This window comes from Salmo salar, chromosome 27, assembly GCF_965601325.2.
Source record: "Salmo salar chromosome 27, fSalSal1, whole genome shotgun sequence".
In the NCBI taxonomy this organism is placed as follows: Eukaryota; Metazoa; Chordata; class Actinopteri; order Salmoniformes; family Salmonidae; genus Salmo; species Salmo salar.
In genome coordinates this window covers 19,152,401-19,172,623 of record NC_138317.1, presented here as the reverse complement: position 1 = coordinate 19,172,623, position 20,223 = coordinate 19,152,401, and the positions used below count along the sequence as shown (strand labels likewise).

The following is a 20,223-nucleotide window of genomic DNA, read 5'->3' as shown; positions in this document are numbered from 1 at the left end:
TTGGATGCAACTCAGCATTCTTTGTCCTCCAAACACGACGAGTTGAGTTTTTACCAAAAAGTTATATTTTGGTTTCATCTGACCATATGTCATTCTCCCAATCCTCTTCTGGATCATCCAAATGCTCTCTAGCAAACTTCAGACGGGCCTGGACATGTACTGGCTTAAGCAGGGGGACACGTCTGGCACTGCAGGATTTGAGTCCCTGGCGGCGTATTGTGTTACTGATGGTAGGCTTTGTTACTTTGGTCCCAGCTCTCTGCAGGTCATTCACTAGGTCATCCAAACGGGGGGTGTGGTTCTGGGATTTTTGCTCACCGTTCAAATACTTATTTTCCACCATAATTTGCAAATAATTTCATTAAAAATCCTACAATGTGATTTTCTTGATTTTTTTTCTTCTCATTTTGTCTGTCATAGTTGACGTGTACCTATGATGAAAATTACAGGCCTCTCTCATCTTTTTAAGTGGAAGAACTTGCACAATTGGTGGCTGACTAAATACTTTTTTGCCCCACTGTGTATACCACGTAGCAGACACTTTTATCCAAATGGACCTACAGTCATTGGTGGATGCATTTTACGTATGTGTGGTCCTAGAAATCAAACCCACAATCCTGGCGTTCCGAGCGCCATGCTCTACCAACTGAGCCATACAGGACCACTGTATTCCACTCAGACTGAGTCTTCATCTCTTCTATACTTTATGTCTATGGCTTTCCCTCATCTTACTTTCCCCTCTCTGCCTCTTCATCCTCTTCCATCCCTCCATCCTAAACCTCCGACACAACCCTGAGAGTGTGTAAACATAATCATGGTTTTAAAAACTCCCAACGAGCCACATGGAGTCAGCAGATTGTCCCTAAAAGGGGTTGGTTGGACAGGAGGAGTGGTGACAGAGAGCGTGGAACCAGAGTTGATGCTGTAGCTCCTCCCAAGCTGGTGTTGCACATTCTAAACCCCGTAATTCATCAATTTCACAAACCGTAGGGGCCGTTTAATAGTGCTATAACGTAATTCACATTTACTCATTTTAATGGAATCTAGTTTCTGCTGATTTGTTGCTTTCTTGTACAGGGTGGTAGGAAGAGGTAAACCTGTAATGTGCACTCAGAAAACCTCCTGAGGACATAAAAGCCTTTAGAAGTAATTAACAATCAATCAATAGACTATAACTCTTTCTAACACAACTTCATCTCTTCCCATTTCATATAGTTCAAGGTTAATCTTGTCTACAAGTCGGCTTTCTCTCAGCAATTTGAGGCTGGGGACAAGGTTAGCTCCAGGCAAACCCCCCAAAAATGTTTATTTTAGGGAACAGTCTCTAAAACTTTATCTTTTCCACCAAAGTTGAGACATTTTGGTATCACCATAAAGTTACAGAGACATTTAAATGTCTGAGGGACATTACGAATCAAGCCTAGACAAAAGGAGGCATTTGCTCCAGATCTTATCTAACTACTTATTATCTCTTGCTCGATACTTCTGAGGAATGTTTTCTTTGAGATGAGACTTTGTGATGTCCCAATGTAGAAAATCCAATTAACTTTATCCTCAACAAAGTTTTTCAGTTTAATCAGTAAAATTATTCCACTGGGGCTCACATCTTCAGGTGAAGCTGAATTACATCATAACCTGAGTCATCCTTCACCACAAAATGATTTTATTTCATTGATATGCCATAGTGGTAACGGCTAATTAACACTTTTAATCAAATCACTGAACAGTAGGATAGACTTCTCTGTCTCCCTCTAGAGGTGAGGGACTAGGACCTGTCAGCTGACTGATGACTTTACAGTGAAAGGTACCAATGCTCAAGCTCTCATAGTTAGACCTCATCATAACTAGGGTCCAGAGTTACCGGGTCAGGAAAAACTCCTGGCCCCAACTCTCTATTTCTATATTTGTATTTACTGTAATATTTCTTGAGAGGCTAACTCAATCCAGTCACCACTGAGTGTGGCAATTATTCATTCCAGCCAATGGTGTGCTTGCTGGTGAATAGGCCTAACAGTATCAGTGTAAAAATGCCAGGTCATCACCTTCCCTGTGTCAACCCTCATCTGTTTCCAGGCTGTCCATCTACAGAGGTCCATCCTTCAGACATTCATTAGTGATGTAATGATTATCCGGGTTTGCTTCGTTTCTTCATCCATCAAACACATTAAGCAATTACAGCCTTGTGACACAGATGTGTCCTATAGTATTGATATATGTTGTAACAGACTCACGCACTGAAATGAACAGGCAAATGATGTATTTCTGTCCCTGGCTGCTACCTGCTTTGTAAGATAGGCATCGATCATCACACCTATCAATCAAGGAGGACGTCCTCACCAGCCTCACCATCCTTCACTTCCCCTCTTCTATTAGGGATTCCTCAATTTTGGTGGACTATCACTCTAAACCATTTATTTCATAGGCCTACACCATAGTCGACGGTAGTCCTACACCATTATAGGACAATGAGGAGGCTATAACCATGTAATAATGCAATAACATAACTGCAGTAGTCCTAGCTGTGTTTATCCCGTCGATATTTTATAACTCACAGAAAGTTCCAAACTCGAATTATGCATAACCTATATTTTATTTGTACGCACACAATTCACTTGTGCGCATTTAATCATTTGCATGCCTCATGATTTTTTTACATTTTTTATTCTGCAATCACAGAGTGAGCTACTTGAATTGGCTGTTGGAAGCAGAAGTCAATTCAGGGAAGAAGCGAAGCAGAGCAGTGCGCGATTATGTAGCGTGAGCAGAACAGAGTGTCCGACTCCAAGACAGTCAGAGAAGAGACGTAAAATTGGAATTATCTCAGAGCAGCAACACCCATTCATTCACGCTGGGCTCTTCTCAAATCCGCGGCGTCTTTTCTAACTGTTCTATCGTGAGTCTCGTCCGGTTGAGTGGGTTATTTTGTTCATTTCAGTCCCTTCGATTTAAAACAATCAAAGTAGTTTTCAGTATTTTCATTCTTCTATGCGGGTGTGCAGCAAGTTTACCAAACCTTCAAACCTGCTCCTAATGGTTCGGAAGTTACCTGGGATTGAGTGCACCTGCCCTGGTATAAAGTCAAATACCAAGTTAGGACCATTTATTCAGAGGACGGAGTAGATTGGACCATGTGTTTTATGTTGACCAATATGCGCTTTCTTAACTGATATCGAAATGTGGGGAAGTTCTCTGCCAATGGACACAAGCCGAACACAGCGGGTAGGTGTGATAATCATGAATGATATTTCAATGTTTGTACAGACACTTACAAAAATGAATGCTGAATAAATATTTGTCTAAGTGTTGGCGTGCGCGGCGAATTTGGGCTACCCGGCTATTGTCGGCTATGCTGTAATGTCCATCCATATTATAGGCTAGCTAGCCTAATGTTTATTTACGGTGCATGTTGTGTGGATTTTTAAAAAATTATTTTAAACTCTTACAATGAATTACTTGTCCAACGCCCCCCCCCCCCTCTCTCTCTCTCTCTCTCTCTCTCTCTCTCTCTCTCTCTCTCTCTCTCTCTCTCTCTCTCTCTCTCTCTCTCTCTCTCTCTCTCTCTCTCTCTCTCTCTCATATCCCTAGGCACGGTAGGCTACGGCAGCGGCTCTTTTTTGCAAGATGGGCAAAATCTGACAGAGACAGGTTGAAAGTTGTCTCCTATATAAAATGAATCTCTAGATTATTTCAAATATAGGCTTTTAAACCGGAGTATTCGGGGTTTGATCAACTTGGCTCAGTGCAAGCATTCTGGATGCCAATAATTGTATAACCCCAAAACAAATGGGGCTATAACTGTATATAACGCAATAGAAAGGATGTTTCTATTGTAGGCGTCTAAATGTTACCCTCTGGGCTAAACTCTGTCTTGAACCTATCATGTACCCTTATCAGGGGATCCACCATACAGACTATTTGTTTTTACAGTCAATACCTGGGAGATTGAGTTATTTTCAAGTCAATGGGTTATACACCCTTTGAAAACAGCTCCTACCCTCTCGAAGGGCTCTCCTTTTACTGCCTGTATGGATTATCTATATATTATACACTCCTCCCGCATTTCATTAACTTGTTGAGGTGTGGACTGGACTGGGGGTCGGGTTAGGGTGGAAGTATAGGGATGTGGACTGGGGGTCGGGTTAGGGTGGAAGTATAGGGATGTGGACTGGGGGTCGGGTTAGGGTGGAAGTATAGGGATGTGGACTGGGGGTCGGGTTAGGGTGGAAGTATAGGGATGTGGACTGGGGGTCGGGTTAGGGTGGAAGTATAGGGATGTGGACTGGGGGTCGGGTTAGGGTGGAAGTGTAGGGATGTGGACTGGGGGTCGGGTTAGGGTGGAAGTATAGGGATGTGGACTGGGGGTCGGGTTAGGGTGGAAGTATAGGGATGTGGACTGGGGGTCGGGTTAGGGTGGAAGTATAGGGATGTGGACTGGGGGTCGGGTTAGGGTGGAAGTATAGGGATGTGGACTGGGGGTCGGGTTAGGGTGGAAGTATAGGGATGTGGACTGGGGGTCGGGTTAGGGTGGAAGTATAGGGATGTGGACTGGGTGTCGGGAGGCTGGTACACATGACACTTCTCCCATTTGTCCTATACGTTTCCCAGAACCACATAGACAGACCATGTAATACGTGAGGATTTACAGGGAGAGATGATTACCTTCAAGACCGATGCTATAGGTGAGATCAACTTTATTGCCCTCAAGGAGGAAATTAGTCTTAGTTGAGCTACGATGTCCGTCTCTAAACTACATGATACAGCCACCATAGACCACCTGCATTTCATACATCACATTCTACCAATAGAAAAACAACCACTGTTTTGTGTGGTTGTGTAAAGATGCAAATGTGTGGAAAAATAGAGAGACTCGCCTGAAAGTGTTATTGTTGATGGACTTCTCATACCGGTGCCTGTACAGAAACCAGTGCTCTACTGTGCATCTCAGTGGCATCAAACAGCGTCTCTAAGTCTTTACCTTGAGGTTATTTATCTGATACTGTACCTTGGATTCTCTCTAAAGCCCTTTGCAAATTAACAAAGTATCACATTTTTAATAACAAAACTACCCAACTACTAAGATTCCATTCCTTTCTGTTTGAATAGATCATCTGAGTATTGGTCCACTAGATAGCTCACATCTGATACATGTCACATTTTTTGAATATCTACTTTCACCTGGTGCAGTTTATAATTGCTTTCATTAATGGTGTGTTCATAAATTCAATCTGTAGTGCTATAGTGCGCTCAGTGTGCTCTGGGCATTCGTAAATTCAGAGCGTTTTCACTTTGTCCATTCTTAAATTCAGAGCCTTTAGCTCTAGGATTGAAAGATGGCGCCGACAGACATGGTCGCCTCGCTTCGAGTCCTTAGGAAACTATGCAGTATTTAGTTTTTTTATGTATTTCTTACTGTTACCCCAGGAAATCTTAAGTGTTATTACATACAGCCGGGAAGAACTATTGTAAATAAGAGCGACGTCAACTTACCAATATTATGACCAGGAATGCGACTTTCCCGAAGCGGATCCTCTGTTTGGACCACCACCCAGGACAATGGACATAATCCCAGAAGCCGACCCAAAACAACGGTGCCGCAGAAGGGGCAGACGGATCGGCCTCCTAGTCAGGCTCCGTAGACGTGCACATCGCCCACCGCTCCCGAGTATACTACTCGCCAATGTCCAGTCTCTTGACAACAAGGTAGATGAAATTTGAGCAAGGGTTGCCTTCCAGAGAGACATTAGAGATTCTAACATTCTCTGTTTCACGGAAACATGGCTCTCTCGGGATATGTTGTTGGAATCGGTTCAGCAACCGGGCTTCTCCATGCATCGCGCAGACAGAGATAAACTCATCTCTGGGAAGAGGAAGGGCGGGGGTGTATGCTTCATAATTAATGACTCATGGTGTAATCATAACAACATACAGGAACACAAGTCCTTTTACTCACCCGACCTAGAATTCCTTACAATCAAATGCCGGCCATATTATCTCCCAAGAGAATTCTCGTCAGTTATCGCCACAGCGGTGTACATTCCCCCTCAAGCAGACACCAAGACGGCCCTCAAGGAACTTCACTGGACTCTATGTAAACTGGAAACCATATATCCTGAGGCTGCATTTACTGTAGCTGAGGATTTTAACAAAGCAAATTTGAGAACAAAGCTACCTAAATTCTATCAGCATATAGATTGCACTATGCGCAGGTGTAATACACTCGATCACTGCTACTCTAACTTCCGCAATGCATACAATGTAGAGGTTGACCCGATTATGATTTTTCAACGCCAATATCAATACCGATTATTGGAGGACCAACATTTTTTTATATATATATTTGTAATAATGACAATTATAACAATACTGAATGAACACGTATTTTAACTTAATATAATAAATAAATAAAAATCTATTTAGTCTCAAATAAATAATGAAACATGTTCAATTTAGTTTAAATAATACAAAAACACAGTGTTGGAGAAGAAAGTAAAACTGCAATATGTGCCATGTAAAAAAGCTAACGTTTAAGTTCCTTGCTCAGAACATGAGAACATATGAAAGCTGGTGGTTCCTTTTAACATGAGTCTTCGATATTCTCAGTTAAGAAGTTTTAGGTTGTAGTAATTATAGGACTATTTCTCTCTATACCATTTGTATTTCACCTGCGCATCTCTATACCATTTGTATTTCACCTTTGACTATTGGATGTTCTTATAGGCACTATAGTATTGCCAGCCTAATCTCGGGAGTTGATAGGCTTGAAGTCATGAACAGCGCTGTGCTTCAAGCATTGCGAAGAGCTGCTGGCAAACGCAGGAAAGTGCTGTTTGAATGAATGCTTACGAGCCTGCTGCTGCCTACCACTGCTCAGTCAGACTGCTCTATCAAATATCAAATCATAGACTTAATTATAATATAATAAACACACAGAAATAAGAGCCTTAGGTCATTAATATGGTGAAATCCGGAAACTATAGTTTCGAAAACAAAACGTTTTATTCTTTCAGTTTTATCGAACGGGTGGCATCCATAAGTCTAAATATTGCACAACCTTCAATGTTATGTCATAATTATGTATAATTCTGGCAAATGAATTACGGTATTTGTTAGGAAGAAATGGTCTTAACACAGTTCGCAACAAGCCAGGTGGCCAAACTGCTGCATATACCCTGACTCTGCTTGCACAGAATGCAAGAGAAGTGACACAATTTCCCTAGCTAATAATGCCTGCTAACATGAATTTCTTTTAACTAAATATGCAGGTTTAAGAAAATATACTTGTGTATTGATTTTAAGAAAGGCATTGATGTTTAGTGGTAGGTATGTTGGTGCAATGACAGTGCTTTTTTTGCGAATGCGCTTGTTAAATCATCACCCATTTGGCGAAGTAGGCTGTGATTCGATGATAAATTAACAGGCACCGCATTGATTATTTGCAACGCTAGTTAAACAAGCTAGTTAAACTAGTAATATCATCAACCATGTGTAGTTAACTAGTGATTATGTATGTTTTTTATAAGATACGTTTAATGCTAGCTAGCAACTTACCTTGGCTCCTTGCTGCACTCGCTTAACAGGTGGTCAGCCTGCCACGCAGTCTCCTCATGGAGTGCAATGTAATCGGCCATAATCAGCGTAAAAAAAATGCAGATTACCGATTGTTGTGAAAACTTGAAATCGGCCCTAATTAATCGGCCATGCCGATTAATACAAAGCCCTCCCCCGCCCTCCCTTGGGCAAATCCGACCATGACACCATCTTGCTCCTATCGTCTTATAGGCAGAAATTCAAACAGGATGTACCAGTGACTAGAACCATTCAACGCTGGTCTGACCAATCGGAATCCACGCTTCAAGATTGTTTTGATCACGCAGACTGGGATATGTTCCAGTCAGCCTCAGATAACAACATAGATCTATCCACTGACTCGGTGAGTGAGTTTATAAAGAAGTGCATTGGAGATGTTGTACCCACTGTGACTATTAAAACCTAACCCTAACCAGAAACCGTGGATGGATGGCGGCATTCGCGCAAAACTGAAAGCGCGAACCACCGCATTTAACCATGGAAAGAGGTCTGGGAATATGGCTGAATATAAACAGTGTAGTTATTCCCTTCGCAAGGCAATCAAACAAGCAAAATACCGGTACAGGGACAAGGTGGAGTTGCAATTCAACGGCTCAGACATGAGACATAGGTGGCAGGGTCTACAGGAAATCACGAACTACAAAAAGAAAACCAGCCATGTCACGGACACTGACGTCACGCTTCCAGACAAACTAAACACCTTCTTTGCCCGCTTTGAGGATAATACAGTGCCACCGACCTCGCCCCTCCCCCTTCTTCGTGGCCAATGTGAGTAAAATATTAAAACGTGTTAACTCTCGCAAGGCTGCTGGCACAGACGGCACCCTAGCCGCGTCTTCAGAGCATGCGCAGACCAGCTGGCTGGTGTGTTTACAGACATTCAATCGCTCCCTATCCCAGTCTGCTGTCCCCACATGCTTCAAGATGGCCACCATTGTTCCTGTACCCAAGAAGGCAAAGGTAACTGAACTAAATTACTACCGCCCCGTAGCACTCACTTCTGTCATCATGAAGTGCTTTGAGAGACTAGTCAAGGAACATATCACCTCCACCTTACCGGCCATTCTAGACCCACTTCAGTTTGCACACCGCCACAACAGGTCCACAGATGATGCAATCGCCTGCACACTGCCCTATCCCATCTGGACAAGAGGAATACCTATGTAAGAATGCTGTTCATTGACTACAGCTCAGCATTCTACACCATGGTATTCTCCAAGCTCATCATCAAGCCGGAGGCCCTGGGTCTCAACTCCGCCCTGTGCAATTGGGTCCTGGACTTTCTGGCAGGCTGCCCCCAGGTGGTGAAGGTAGGAAACAACATCTCCACTTCGCTGACCCTCAACACTGGGGCCCCACAAGGGTATGTGCTCAGCCCCCTCCTGTACTCCCTGTTGACCCTCGACTGCGTGGCCATGCACGCCTCCAACTCAATCATCAAGTTTGCAGATGACACAACAGTAGTGGGCTTAATTACCAACAACGACGAGACAGCCTACAGGGAGGAGGTGAGGGCACTCAGAGTGTGGTGTCAGGAAAACAACCTCTCATTCAACGTCAACAAAACAAAGGAGTTGATCGTGGACTTCAGGAAACAGCAGAGGGAGCACCCCCCTATCCACATCGAAGGGATAGCAGTGGAGAAGGTGGAAAGTGTTAAGTTCTTCGGCATACACATCACGGACAACCTAAAATGGTACACCCACACAAACAGTGGCGCAACAGCACCTCTTCAACCTCAGGAGGCTGAAGAAATTTGGCTTGTCACCCAAAACCCTGACAAACTTTTACAGATGCACAATCGAGAGCATCCTGTCGGGCTGTATCACCGCCTGGTACGGCAACTGCACCGCCCTCAACCGCAGGGCTCTCCAGAGGGTGGTGTGGTCTGCAGAACGCATCACTGGGGGCAAACTACTTGCCCTCCATGACATCTATAGCACCCAATGTCACAGGAAGGCCGAAAAGATCTTCAAGGACAACAACTGAAAAACAACTTCTATCTCAAGGCCATCAGACTGCTAAACAGCAATCACTAATTCAGAGAGGCTTTAAGACCCAATCACTGGCCACTTTAATAAATGGATCACTAGTCACTTTAAACAATGCCACTTTAGATAATGCCACTTTAATAATGTTTACATATCTTACATTTTTATTTTATTTATTTATTTATTTTACCTTTATTTAACCAGGTAGGCAAGTTGAAAACAAGTTCTCATTTACAATTGCGACCTGGCCAAGATAAAGCAAAGCAGTTCGACAACATACAACAACACAGAGTTACACATGGAGTCAAAACAAACATACAGTCAATAATACAGTAGAAAAATAAGTCTATATACAATGTGAGCAAATGAGGTGAGATAAGGGAGGTAAAGGCAAAAAGGCCATGGTGGCAAAGTAAATACAATATAGCAAGTAAAATACTGGAATGGTAGATTTGTAATAGAAGAAAGTGCAAAGTAGAAATAGAAATAATGGGGTGCAAAGGAGCAAAATAAATAAATAAATACAGTAGGGGAAGAGGTAGTTGTTTGGGCTAAATTATAGATGGGCTATGTACAGGTGCAGTGATCTGTGAGCTGTTCTGACAGCTCACAGATCACTGCACCTGTACATAGCCCATCTATAATTTAGCCCAAACATTACTCATATCATATGTATATACTGTATTTTATACCATCTGTTGCACCTTGCCTATGCCGCACGGCCATCGCTCATCCATATATTTATATGTACATATTCCCATTCACCCCTTTAGATTTGTGTTTATTAGGTAGTTGTTGGGAAATTGTTAGAATACTTGTTAGATATTACTGCACTGTCGGAACTAGAAGCACAAGCATTTTGCTACACTCACATTAACATCTGCTAACCATGTGTATGTGACCAATAAAATGTTATTTGATAGGAGCATTCAGAGCGCACACTGGACGCTCTGGCCGAGGAGTAGGGTTGATCCGAGAGTTCTGACCTCACAACAGTAGTCAAGCACCCACGCTAACTGGCTAATGTTGGCTAGCTTGCTAGCTACTTCCAGACACAAATGAGAGAACACTTCACTCTGACCATTTTACTCACCCTAACAGAGCTGGTTAGGCTGTTTTCATGTTCTCCAGAGCGTTGGGGACTGCAACTGTGTTGCTGACAACAATTTAATTATGCTTTTTTGCCGACATTTACTGACACCGGCCATATTCAACGGGTGTTGAGCGTTCATAAATTCATCAGTTATTCTGCGCTCTGGCACGCTCAGACGAGAGTGTTATGAAATCGGAGTAGATAGCCAGAGTGAATTTACGAACACACCCTAAAGGGCTGCCTAAATAGGCCACAATTATCATGCATCCAAGGAAATGAGTGACACAAACTCATTTCTATAACCCCCCGGGGCAAGAGATGGACTTTAGAAAATACGTTTTATAACCTGCAAACTTTTATTTGAAGTGAATTCATTAGAATGGATTTTTTGGTTTTGTAATTTTCATTACCCCATCTTGGGCTTTCAGAATGTTTATGGTAAATGTGTATTTGTGAAAGTGGTTAGTGAAGCAGGATTATGCTTCCATGTTTCAGTTGTTCAGTCAAACACCAGCAGCACTAAGAAAGAAATAATCAATTCCACAATGTTACAACAGCCAGGACTGAAAGAGCAGCGCAGCAGCTCTCTGTTATCTCTGCAGATAAACGTTTAGTCCGTCAAATATGGATATTGGCTTATTCCCCAAACCATCAGAGCACTGTCACAGACACTATCACAGATTAAGTTGGAAGCCCAAATCACTCTAGTATGGCAGGATATGTAGAGTAGACATGTTGCTATGATACAATATCTTACTACAGAGACTACACGGGACTCCTTTTTGAGAAGGATGGTGTAGTCCCTCCAGCGGTCACAACTGGTGAGCACTACCTGAGTGAGGCTACTTATAGCTTGCCATCAGTGCAAAGTCACAGAGGACTAACTTGTGTTTCACATCTCTCAGTAGTTCTGTATGTAGGACCAAGCATTGTACTACCCTCAGATTGATGATCTGTCTAACTAGCAAGACGGCACAAACGGATCTGGGACCAGGCTACTGTCTCAGCATTCATTATTATGTTGACTACTAGTCAAAGGTCCTATATGTATGAATACATGGTCCATCATAAAGATGTAGGATCTTCATTTTACCAGTATTGTCGTAGCAAAATAATCCTGCAGCAACAGCATTTTAACGTTTAGTCTATACTGTTGCTTGATCGGTGGTTAGGCTATTAGCTGGACAAAAGTAGGCTACATGAAAAGTGCAATTCTGTTAATATAACCATATGTTAGTGCAAGTTTTCAGTTAGTTTATGTAAATCACTGAGTTCATCTGCATTTCCTGCAGTACAGGAAAATTGTCAGCAGTAAGAGTGATCAAATTTAAGATGTTACACCTGTAAGTGACAACAATGTATGGTCTATGGCCTTTAGATCTCCTGGGTGTTATGTCACGCTCCATAACCTTCTCCTCTCAGCGGTGGTGTTCTGTGCATTTATGGACCTGTCATTTTCTGAGAGAGAGAGAGATAGAGAGGGGGCCAGTTTGACTGACATTGCTAACCAATTACATTTGTGTACCCTACACAGAATACTTTTTACATGTAGTTACATGTAATCTGATTACATAACGAGTAATTATAATCAGTTAAGTTACCCGGAGAAATATTGTAAGCAGATTACAGATACTTTTGAAAAACTAGAGTATTACTTCTTGGATTACTTTTAAATTCAGAAAGGACGTTTGCAAAAGAGTACATGATGACACCTTTCTGTTTTGTCAATGATATTCAATTCATCATTGAAAAAAGGCATAACTGTAAGTTTGTTCCATATGAGCGAGTCTGACCACAAGTCAGAGACCACTATGATGACAGGTAACGAGTAAATGTATCAAATTAGAAAGTAACCTACCCAACTCTGGACAAACACACTCAATTATCTGCACTTGACCCTGAATCCATTCCCATTTTTGTGCCCCTTTTGCCCATTGTAAAATAAAACAAAGAGCATGTGGTAAATACATTAGGACACATAAGGCTTCAGCAGAAGACGTGACATTTTATCTGGGGCCTATTTTCCCCTTGGTTGTCACATCAGTACGTGTGAAAGGAGCGTTACTGAGCCAATCCACCCAGGCACTGGAGCGCACTGACACGTTTCACTGTGTTTAATCAGCAGGTGATGGATACTCCTGGCTCAACCTTGTTTTTTTCTGGACTTTCTAAATCTGCAGTTGTCTTTCATGCATACACATTACAGCATTAATACATATATTCTGTCCTGCTGTCACCTTGTCTGTCTTTCTCTCTGTTTCTCTTTCTCTCCCTCTATCTGTTTCTCTCCCTCTGTTTCTCTCTCTTTCTCCCTGTCTCTCAGTCATTAGTGTAGCAGCTTTCACCGCTCTACATTTTTTTTACATTGTAGAATGATAGTGAAGTATGAAATAACACAAATGGAATCATGTAGTAACTAAAAAAGTGTTAAACAAATTAAAATATGTTATATTTGAGATTCTTCAAAGTAGCCACCCTTTGCCTTGATGACAGATTTGCACACTCTTGGCATTCTCTCAACCAGCTTCATGATCTATTCCCCTGGAATGCATTTAAATTAACAGGTGTGCCTTGTTCATTTGTGAAATTTCTTTCCTTCTTAATGCGTTTTAGCCAATAATTTGTGTTGTGACAAGGTAGGGGTGGTATACAGAAGATAGCCCTATTTGGTAAAAGACCAAGTCCATATTATGGCATGAACAGCACAAATATGCAAAGAGAAACGACAGTCCATCATTACTTTAAGACATGAAGGTCAGGTAATCCGGAAAATTTCCACAGGAAAGGAAGACCCAGAGTTACCTCTGCTGCAGAGGATAAGTTCATTAGAGTTACCAGCCTCAGAAATTGCACCCCAAATAAATGCTTCAGAGTTCAAGTAACAGACACATTTCAACATCAACTGTTCAGAGACTGCGTGAATCAGGCATTCATGGTCGAATTGCTACAAAGAAACCACTACAAAAGGACCCCAATAAGGAGAGACTTGCTTTGGCCTAGAAACACGAGCAATGGACATTACACCGGTGGAAATTCGTCTTTTGGCCTGATGAGTCCAAATTTCGCGATTTTTGGTTCCAACCGCCGTGTCTTTGTGAAACGCATAGTCGGTGAACGGATGATCTCCGCATGTGTGGTTCCCACCGTGAAGCATGGAGGAGGATGTGCCTTGCTGGTGACACTGTCAGTGATTTATTTAGAGTTCAAGGCACACTTTAACAGCATGGGTACCACAGCATTCTGCAGCAATACGCCATCCCATCTGGTTTGCGCTTAGTCCCACTATCATTTGTTTTTCAACAGGACAATGACCCAACACACCTCCAGGCTGTTTAAGGGCTATTTGACCAAGAAGGAGAGTGATGGAGTGCTGCATCAGTTGACCTGGCCTCCACAATCACCCGGCCTCAACCCAATTGAGATGGTTTGGGATGAGTTGGACCGCAGAGTGAAGGAAAAGCAGCCAACAAGTGCTCAGCATACAGTATGTGGGAACTCCTTCAAGACTGTTGAAAAAGCATTCCAGGTGAAGCTGGTTGAGAGAATGCCAAGAATGTGCAAAGCTGTCATCAAGGCAAAGGGTGGCTTTTGACTGGTAGTGTGTGTTTGTGTATATAGTCCTCAACTGGCAGCTTCATTAAATAGTACCCGCAAAACACCAGTCTCAACATCAACAGTGAAGAGGCGACTCCGGGATGCTGGCCTTCTAGGCAGAGTTGCAAAGAAAAAGGCTGATCTCAAACTGGCCAATAAAAAGAAAAGATTAAGATGGGCAAAAGAACACAGACACTGGACAGAGGAAGGCCAGCATCCCAGAGTCGCCTCTTCACTGTTGATGTTGAGACTGGTGTTTTGTGGGTACTATTTAATGAAGCTGCCAGTTGAGGACTATATACACACATACACAAACACACACTACCAGTCAAAAGCCACCCTTTGCCTTGATGACAGCTTTGCACACGCTTGGCATTCTCTCAACCAGCTTCACCTGGAATGCTTTTCCAACAGTCTTGCCAGTTGAGGACTTGTGAGGCGTCTGTTTCTCAAACTAGACACTCGAAGGTACTTCTTGCTCAGTTGTGCACCGGTGCCTCCCACTACTCTTTCTATTCTGGTTAGAGCTAATTTGCACTGTTCTGTGAAGGGAGTAGTACACAGCGTTGTACGAGATCTTCAGTTTCTTGGCAATTTCTCGCATGGAATAGCCTTCATTTCTCAGAACAAGAATAGACTGACGAGTTTCAGAAGAAAGGTCTTTGTTTCTGGCCATTTTGTGCCTGTAGTCTAACCCACAAATGCTGATGCTCCAGATACTCAACTAGTCTAAAAAAAGGCCAGTTTTATAACTTCTTTAATCAGCACAACAGTTTTCAGCTGTGCTAACATAATTACAAAGGGGTTTTCTAATGATCAATTAGCCTTTTAAAATGATAAACTTGGATTAGCTAACACAACGTGCCATTGGAACACAGGAGTGATGGTTGCTGATAATGGGCCTCTGTACGCCTATGTAGATATCCCATAAAAAAATCTGCCGTTTCCAGCTACAATAGTCATTTACTACATTAACAATGTCTAAACTGTATTTCCGATCAATTTGACATTATTTTAATGGGCAAAAAAATAGCTTTTCTTTCAAAAACAAGGACATTTCAAAGTGACCCCAAACTTTTGAACGGTTGTGTGTGTGTGTGTGTGTGTGTGTGTGTGTGTGTGTGTGTGTGTGTGTGTGTGTGTGTGTGTGTGTGTGTGTGTGTGTGTGTGTGTGTGTGTGTGTGTGTGTGGGGGGGATGAGTTTCTCAAAAGATTTTGGAAAAGTTTTAATGTTTTCCTCTTATCCACCAACAGTCACAATGTGTCCTGTTTTGAGGTTCAGAACATTGGCAGCTTCATTAAATAGTACCCGCAAAACACCAGTCTCAACATCAACAGTGAAGAGGCGACTCCGGGATGAAATGAAACTGATGAAAGTTTTAGTGTGATGCTGCATCATGAGGAAGAGTTTTGTGGCTGACAGTAGTTCATTGTGATCTAATTTGGTTTCGTATGAATCATTTAACCCTCGCTACACAGAGCTGCATTCTGTCAGTCTTAAGACTGGAGGGTGCCATTGGAAAGTGCCACATTTTAGGGGTTTGTTTCATCAGCTGTGGTTATACTGATGTAAAAATCTATGTTGGAATAAGAAGATTAAAACAAGACATTATTGCTGCAGAATTAATTGCACTTTTTCTGTTGTCATAAACAAAGTCAATGGCCCATGAAAGATTAATCACCGGAAGTTTTACGAAGTATATCCAACCTGTTTGTTCTTTTCTTTGTCGACATTCCACAGCTAATTGCTCTGTATTTATTTTAATTTAGTGAACCTTGATAAACAATCCTTTAAAGAGAAGCATCTCATTTAGGGCCTCAGCGATGCGTTAAATACCACAACAATTTAACGAATTTCTCTCTCTGCATCGGGGTTCCTGCTGATGCAAAACTTGTTGGTGTGATGAGAGAGAGAAAAAAGGAGCCTGAAGAGTGACTTGTACAGTGAGGGAAAAAAGTATTTGATCCCCTGCTGATTTTGTACATTTGCCCACTGACAAAGAAATGATCAGTCTATAATTTTAATGGTAGGTTTATTTGAACAGTGAGAGACAGAATAACAACAAAAATATCCAGAAAAACGCATGTCAAAAATGTTATAAATTGATTTGCATTTTAATGATGGAAATAAGTATTTGACCCCCTCTCAATCAGAAAGATTTCTGGCTCCCAGGTGTCTTCTATACAGGTAACGAGCTGAGATTAGGAGCACACTCTTAAAGGGAGTGCTCCTAATCTCAGTTTGTTACCTGTATAAAAGACACCTGTCCACAGAAGCAATCAATCAATCAGATTCCAAACTCTCCACCATGGCCAAGACCAAAGAGCTCTACAAGGATGTCAGGGACAAGATTGTAGACCTACACAAGGCTGGAATGGGCTACAAGACCATCGCCAAGCAGCTTGATGAGAAGGTGACAACAGTTGGTGCGATTATTCGCAAATGGAAGAAACACAAAAGAACTGTCAATCTCCCTTGGCCTGGGGCTCCATGCAAGATCTCACCTTGTGGAGTTGCAATGATCATGAGAATGGTGAGGAATCAGCCCAGAACTACACGGGAGGATCTTGTCAATGATCTCAAGGCAGCTGGGACAATAGTCACCAAGAAAACAATTGGTAACACACAACGCCGTGAAGGACTGAAATCCTGCAGCGCCCGCAAGGTCCCCCTGCTCAAGAAAGCACATATGCATGCCCGTCTGAAGTTTGCCAATGAACATCTGAATGATTCAGAGGACAACTGGGTGAAAGTGTTGTGGTCAGATGAGACCAAAATGGAGCTCTTTGGTATCAACTCAACTCACCGTGTTTGGAGGAGGAGGAATGCTGCCTATGACCCCAAGAACACCATCCCACCGTCAAACATGGAGGTGGAAACATTATGCTTTGGGGGTGTTTTTCTGCTAAGGGGACAGGACAACTTCACCGCATCAAAGGGATGATGGACGGGGCCATGTACCGTCAAATCTTGGGTGAGAACCTCCTTCCCTCAGCCAGGGCATTGAAAATGGGCCGTGTATGGGTATTCCAGCATGACAATGACCCAAAACACACGGCTAAGGCAACAAAGGAGTGGCTCAAGAAGAAGCACATTAAGGTCCTGGAGTGGCCTAGACAGAAAATCTGTGGAGGGAGCTGAAGGTTTGAGTTGCCAAACGTCAGCGTCGAAACCTTAATGACTTGGAGAAGATCTGCAAAGAGGAGTGGGACAAAATCCCTCCTGAGATGTGTGCAAACCTGGTGGCCAACTACAAGAAACTACAACTACAAGAAACCCAACAAGGGTTTTGCCACCAAGTACTAAGTCATGTTTTGCAGAGGGGTCAAATACTTATTTCCCTCATTTAAAATGCAAATCAATTTATAACATTTTTGACATGCGTTTTTCTGGATTTTTTTGTTGTTATTCTGTCTCTCACTGTTCAAATGAACCTACCATTAAAATTATAGACGGATCATTTCTTTGTCAGTGGGCAAACGTACAAATTCAGCAGGGGATCAAATACTTTTTTTCCCTCACTGTATCTGGTTCATCCTGAGATTCTGAAGCAATTCGTCCCAATCAACCGGTGGAAGTCATTTCTAACAAACTTTCTTTCATCTGCTTTGTTTCCATAGAGCCCAGCCCTGCTCCTGGATGGGTGAGGTCCCTGCCAACCCAGTCGGCCACTGAAACCCCCTTCCCCCCACCTCTCGCCTCCCAACCAGGACCCTCTAGGTCCTCCGGAGGAGCAGCAGGGATGTATCAGGAGGTGGCCTTCCTAGCGGGCAGCACGGAGAAAGAGTTCACGCCCTTCCACTTCCCCATTGAGAACCAGCAGGAGGTGGTAACCAAGAAGGGTGTGTTCTTCAAGCGGCAACGGCTGCTGCGGAGGCCCAATGATGGGCAGGAGGAGAACGACCTATCAGCCGTCATCAACGTGGGCGGGATCAGGTACAATACCAACAGAGTCAAGAGTTCCTGTGTTCATCTCGATAATCAATAGTCCATAATCAGAAGATTTTGGGTGCAAGATTTAAAAGGCATATAATCCAGGCATTGGTCTTGCTGCTGCTAAAGAGCATTATAACTTGACGAGTATTTCAGTGACTATTGTGCAAAGTCGTTGTGCAGCGGTAACATTGTGTGTTTTCCTCTCACCAGGTACCGTATCCCCTGGTCCGTTCTGGAGGAGTTCCCTCTGACGCGGCTGGGCCGGCTGAGGGGCTGCAGCTCATTGGATGAGATCATGGAGGTGTGTGACGACTACGACGACGGGTGCCAGGAGTACTTCTTTGACCGCAGCCCATCTGCGTTCCGCACCATCGTGACGTTCCTAGCAGCAGGGCGGCTGCGGCTGCTGAGGGAGATGTGTGCCCTGTCCTTCCAGGAGGAGCTGGTCTACTGGGGCGTGGAGGACACCAGGCTGGAGTGGTGCTGCCTCCGAAAGTTACGCATCAGGCAGGAGGAGCTCAAGGAGCAGCTGAGGATGGAGGAGGCAGAGCTCACCACAACCCTGACCCCCCAGAGCTGTGAGGATGGGCAGGGGCACGCCGGAGAGGGAGGGGGGGAGGAGGAGGAGAGCCGCATGGCGGGGTGTATGCGCAGGCTGCACGACATGGTAGAGAACCCTCAATCTGGACTACCTGGGAAGATCTTTGCCTTTTTGTCGGTGGTGTTTGTGGCCATCACCGCAGTAACGCTCTGCATCAGTACCATGCCCGACCTCAGGGAGGAGGAGGAGAGGGTGAGTTCACTTCCTGTTTACTCCCTACTCACAGGGTTTTACTTCTGGGTCACACTCGGGTGGGTTATACATAGGGCCAGGAGTTTGACCTAACTGAGTTACAGACCTGGAAACTCTGGGCACATCCATATCTACATTCTGCTCTTAGTTGGATGATGTTTGAGGGACAATCTCCACATAGTGAGTCTTCCCCCTAATAGTAACTAATCTTCACAGAGGCAACGTGATGGCTCAGGGATGTTGTCAGGGACGACTGCCACACTACAACTCCAATCACATTAATACCAGATTATTCCATTTGTCAGATCACTGCTGCTGCTGTTAAGGCACTCTCGTCTTGCTCTTATTCAGGCAATAAAGGAATAATTAACCGAGAATATACAGTGCCTTCAGAAATTATTCATACCTCTGGACATATTCTATTTTTTTTACAGCCTGAAATATTAGCTAATGTATTGAAAATGAAATACAGAAATCTCTCATTTGCATAAGTATTCACACCCCTGAGTCAATACATGTTAGAATCATCTTTGGCAGCGATTACAGCTGTGAAACTTTCTTGGTAAGCCTTTAAGAGCTTTGCACACCTGGATTGTACAATATTTGCACATTCTTTTAACAATTCTTTATGCTCTGTGAAATTGGTTGTTGATCATTGCTAGACAGATATTTTCAAGTTTTGCCATAGATTTTCAAACCAATTTTAAGTCAACTGTAACTAGGCCACTCGGGAACATTCAATGTCATCTTGGTAAGTAACTCCAGTGTATATTTGGTCTTGTGTTTTATGTTATTGTCCTGCTGAAAGGTGAATTTGTCTCCCAATGTCTGGTGGAAAGCAGACTGAACCAGGTTTTCCACTAGGATTTTGCCTGTGCTTAGCTCTATTCCGTGTATTTTTATCATAAAAACAGTCATAGTCTTTGCCGATGACAAGGACGCCCATAACATAATGTGTTGTGTTGGATTTGCTCCAAACATAACGCTTTGTACTTAAAACATTAAGTTAATTTCTTAGACCAATTTGTTTTGTAGTTTTACTTTAGTGCCTTATTGCAAACAGGATGCATGTTTTGGAATATTTCTATTCTGTACAGGCTTCCTTCTTTTAATTTAGTTTAGTATTGTGGAGTAACTACAATGTTGTTGATCCATCCCCAGTTTCTCCTGTCACAGCCAGGAACTCGAACCGTTTTAAAGTCACCATTGGCGTCAAGGTCTATATCCC

General features: G+C 43.0%; 1 protein-coding gene across 1 annotated transcript in view; it reads left to right on the top strand.

Annotated features, from left to right (window-relative positions):
* The first annotated feature begins 2,683 nt into the window (after positions 1-2,683).
* Positions 2,684-20,223, top strand: part of LOC106588589 (voltage-gated potassium channel regulatory subunit KCNG2) — a 39,296-nt gene continuing 21,756 nt past the window's right edge. The window contains exons 1-3 of the mRNA XM_014177739.3: positions 2,684-3,219; positions 17,887-18,202; positions 18,413-18,995. Of these exons, the coding sequence (XP_014033214.1) occupies positions 18,009-18,202; positions 18,413-18,995 (777 nt within the window). The 5' untranslated portion in view covers positions 2,684-3,219; positions 17,887-18,008. The remainder of the gene's footprint in view (positions 3,220-17,886; positions 18,203-18,412; positions 18,996-20,223) is intronic.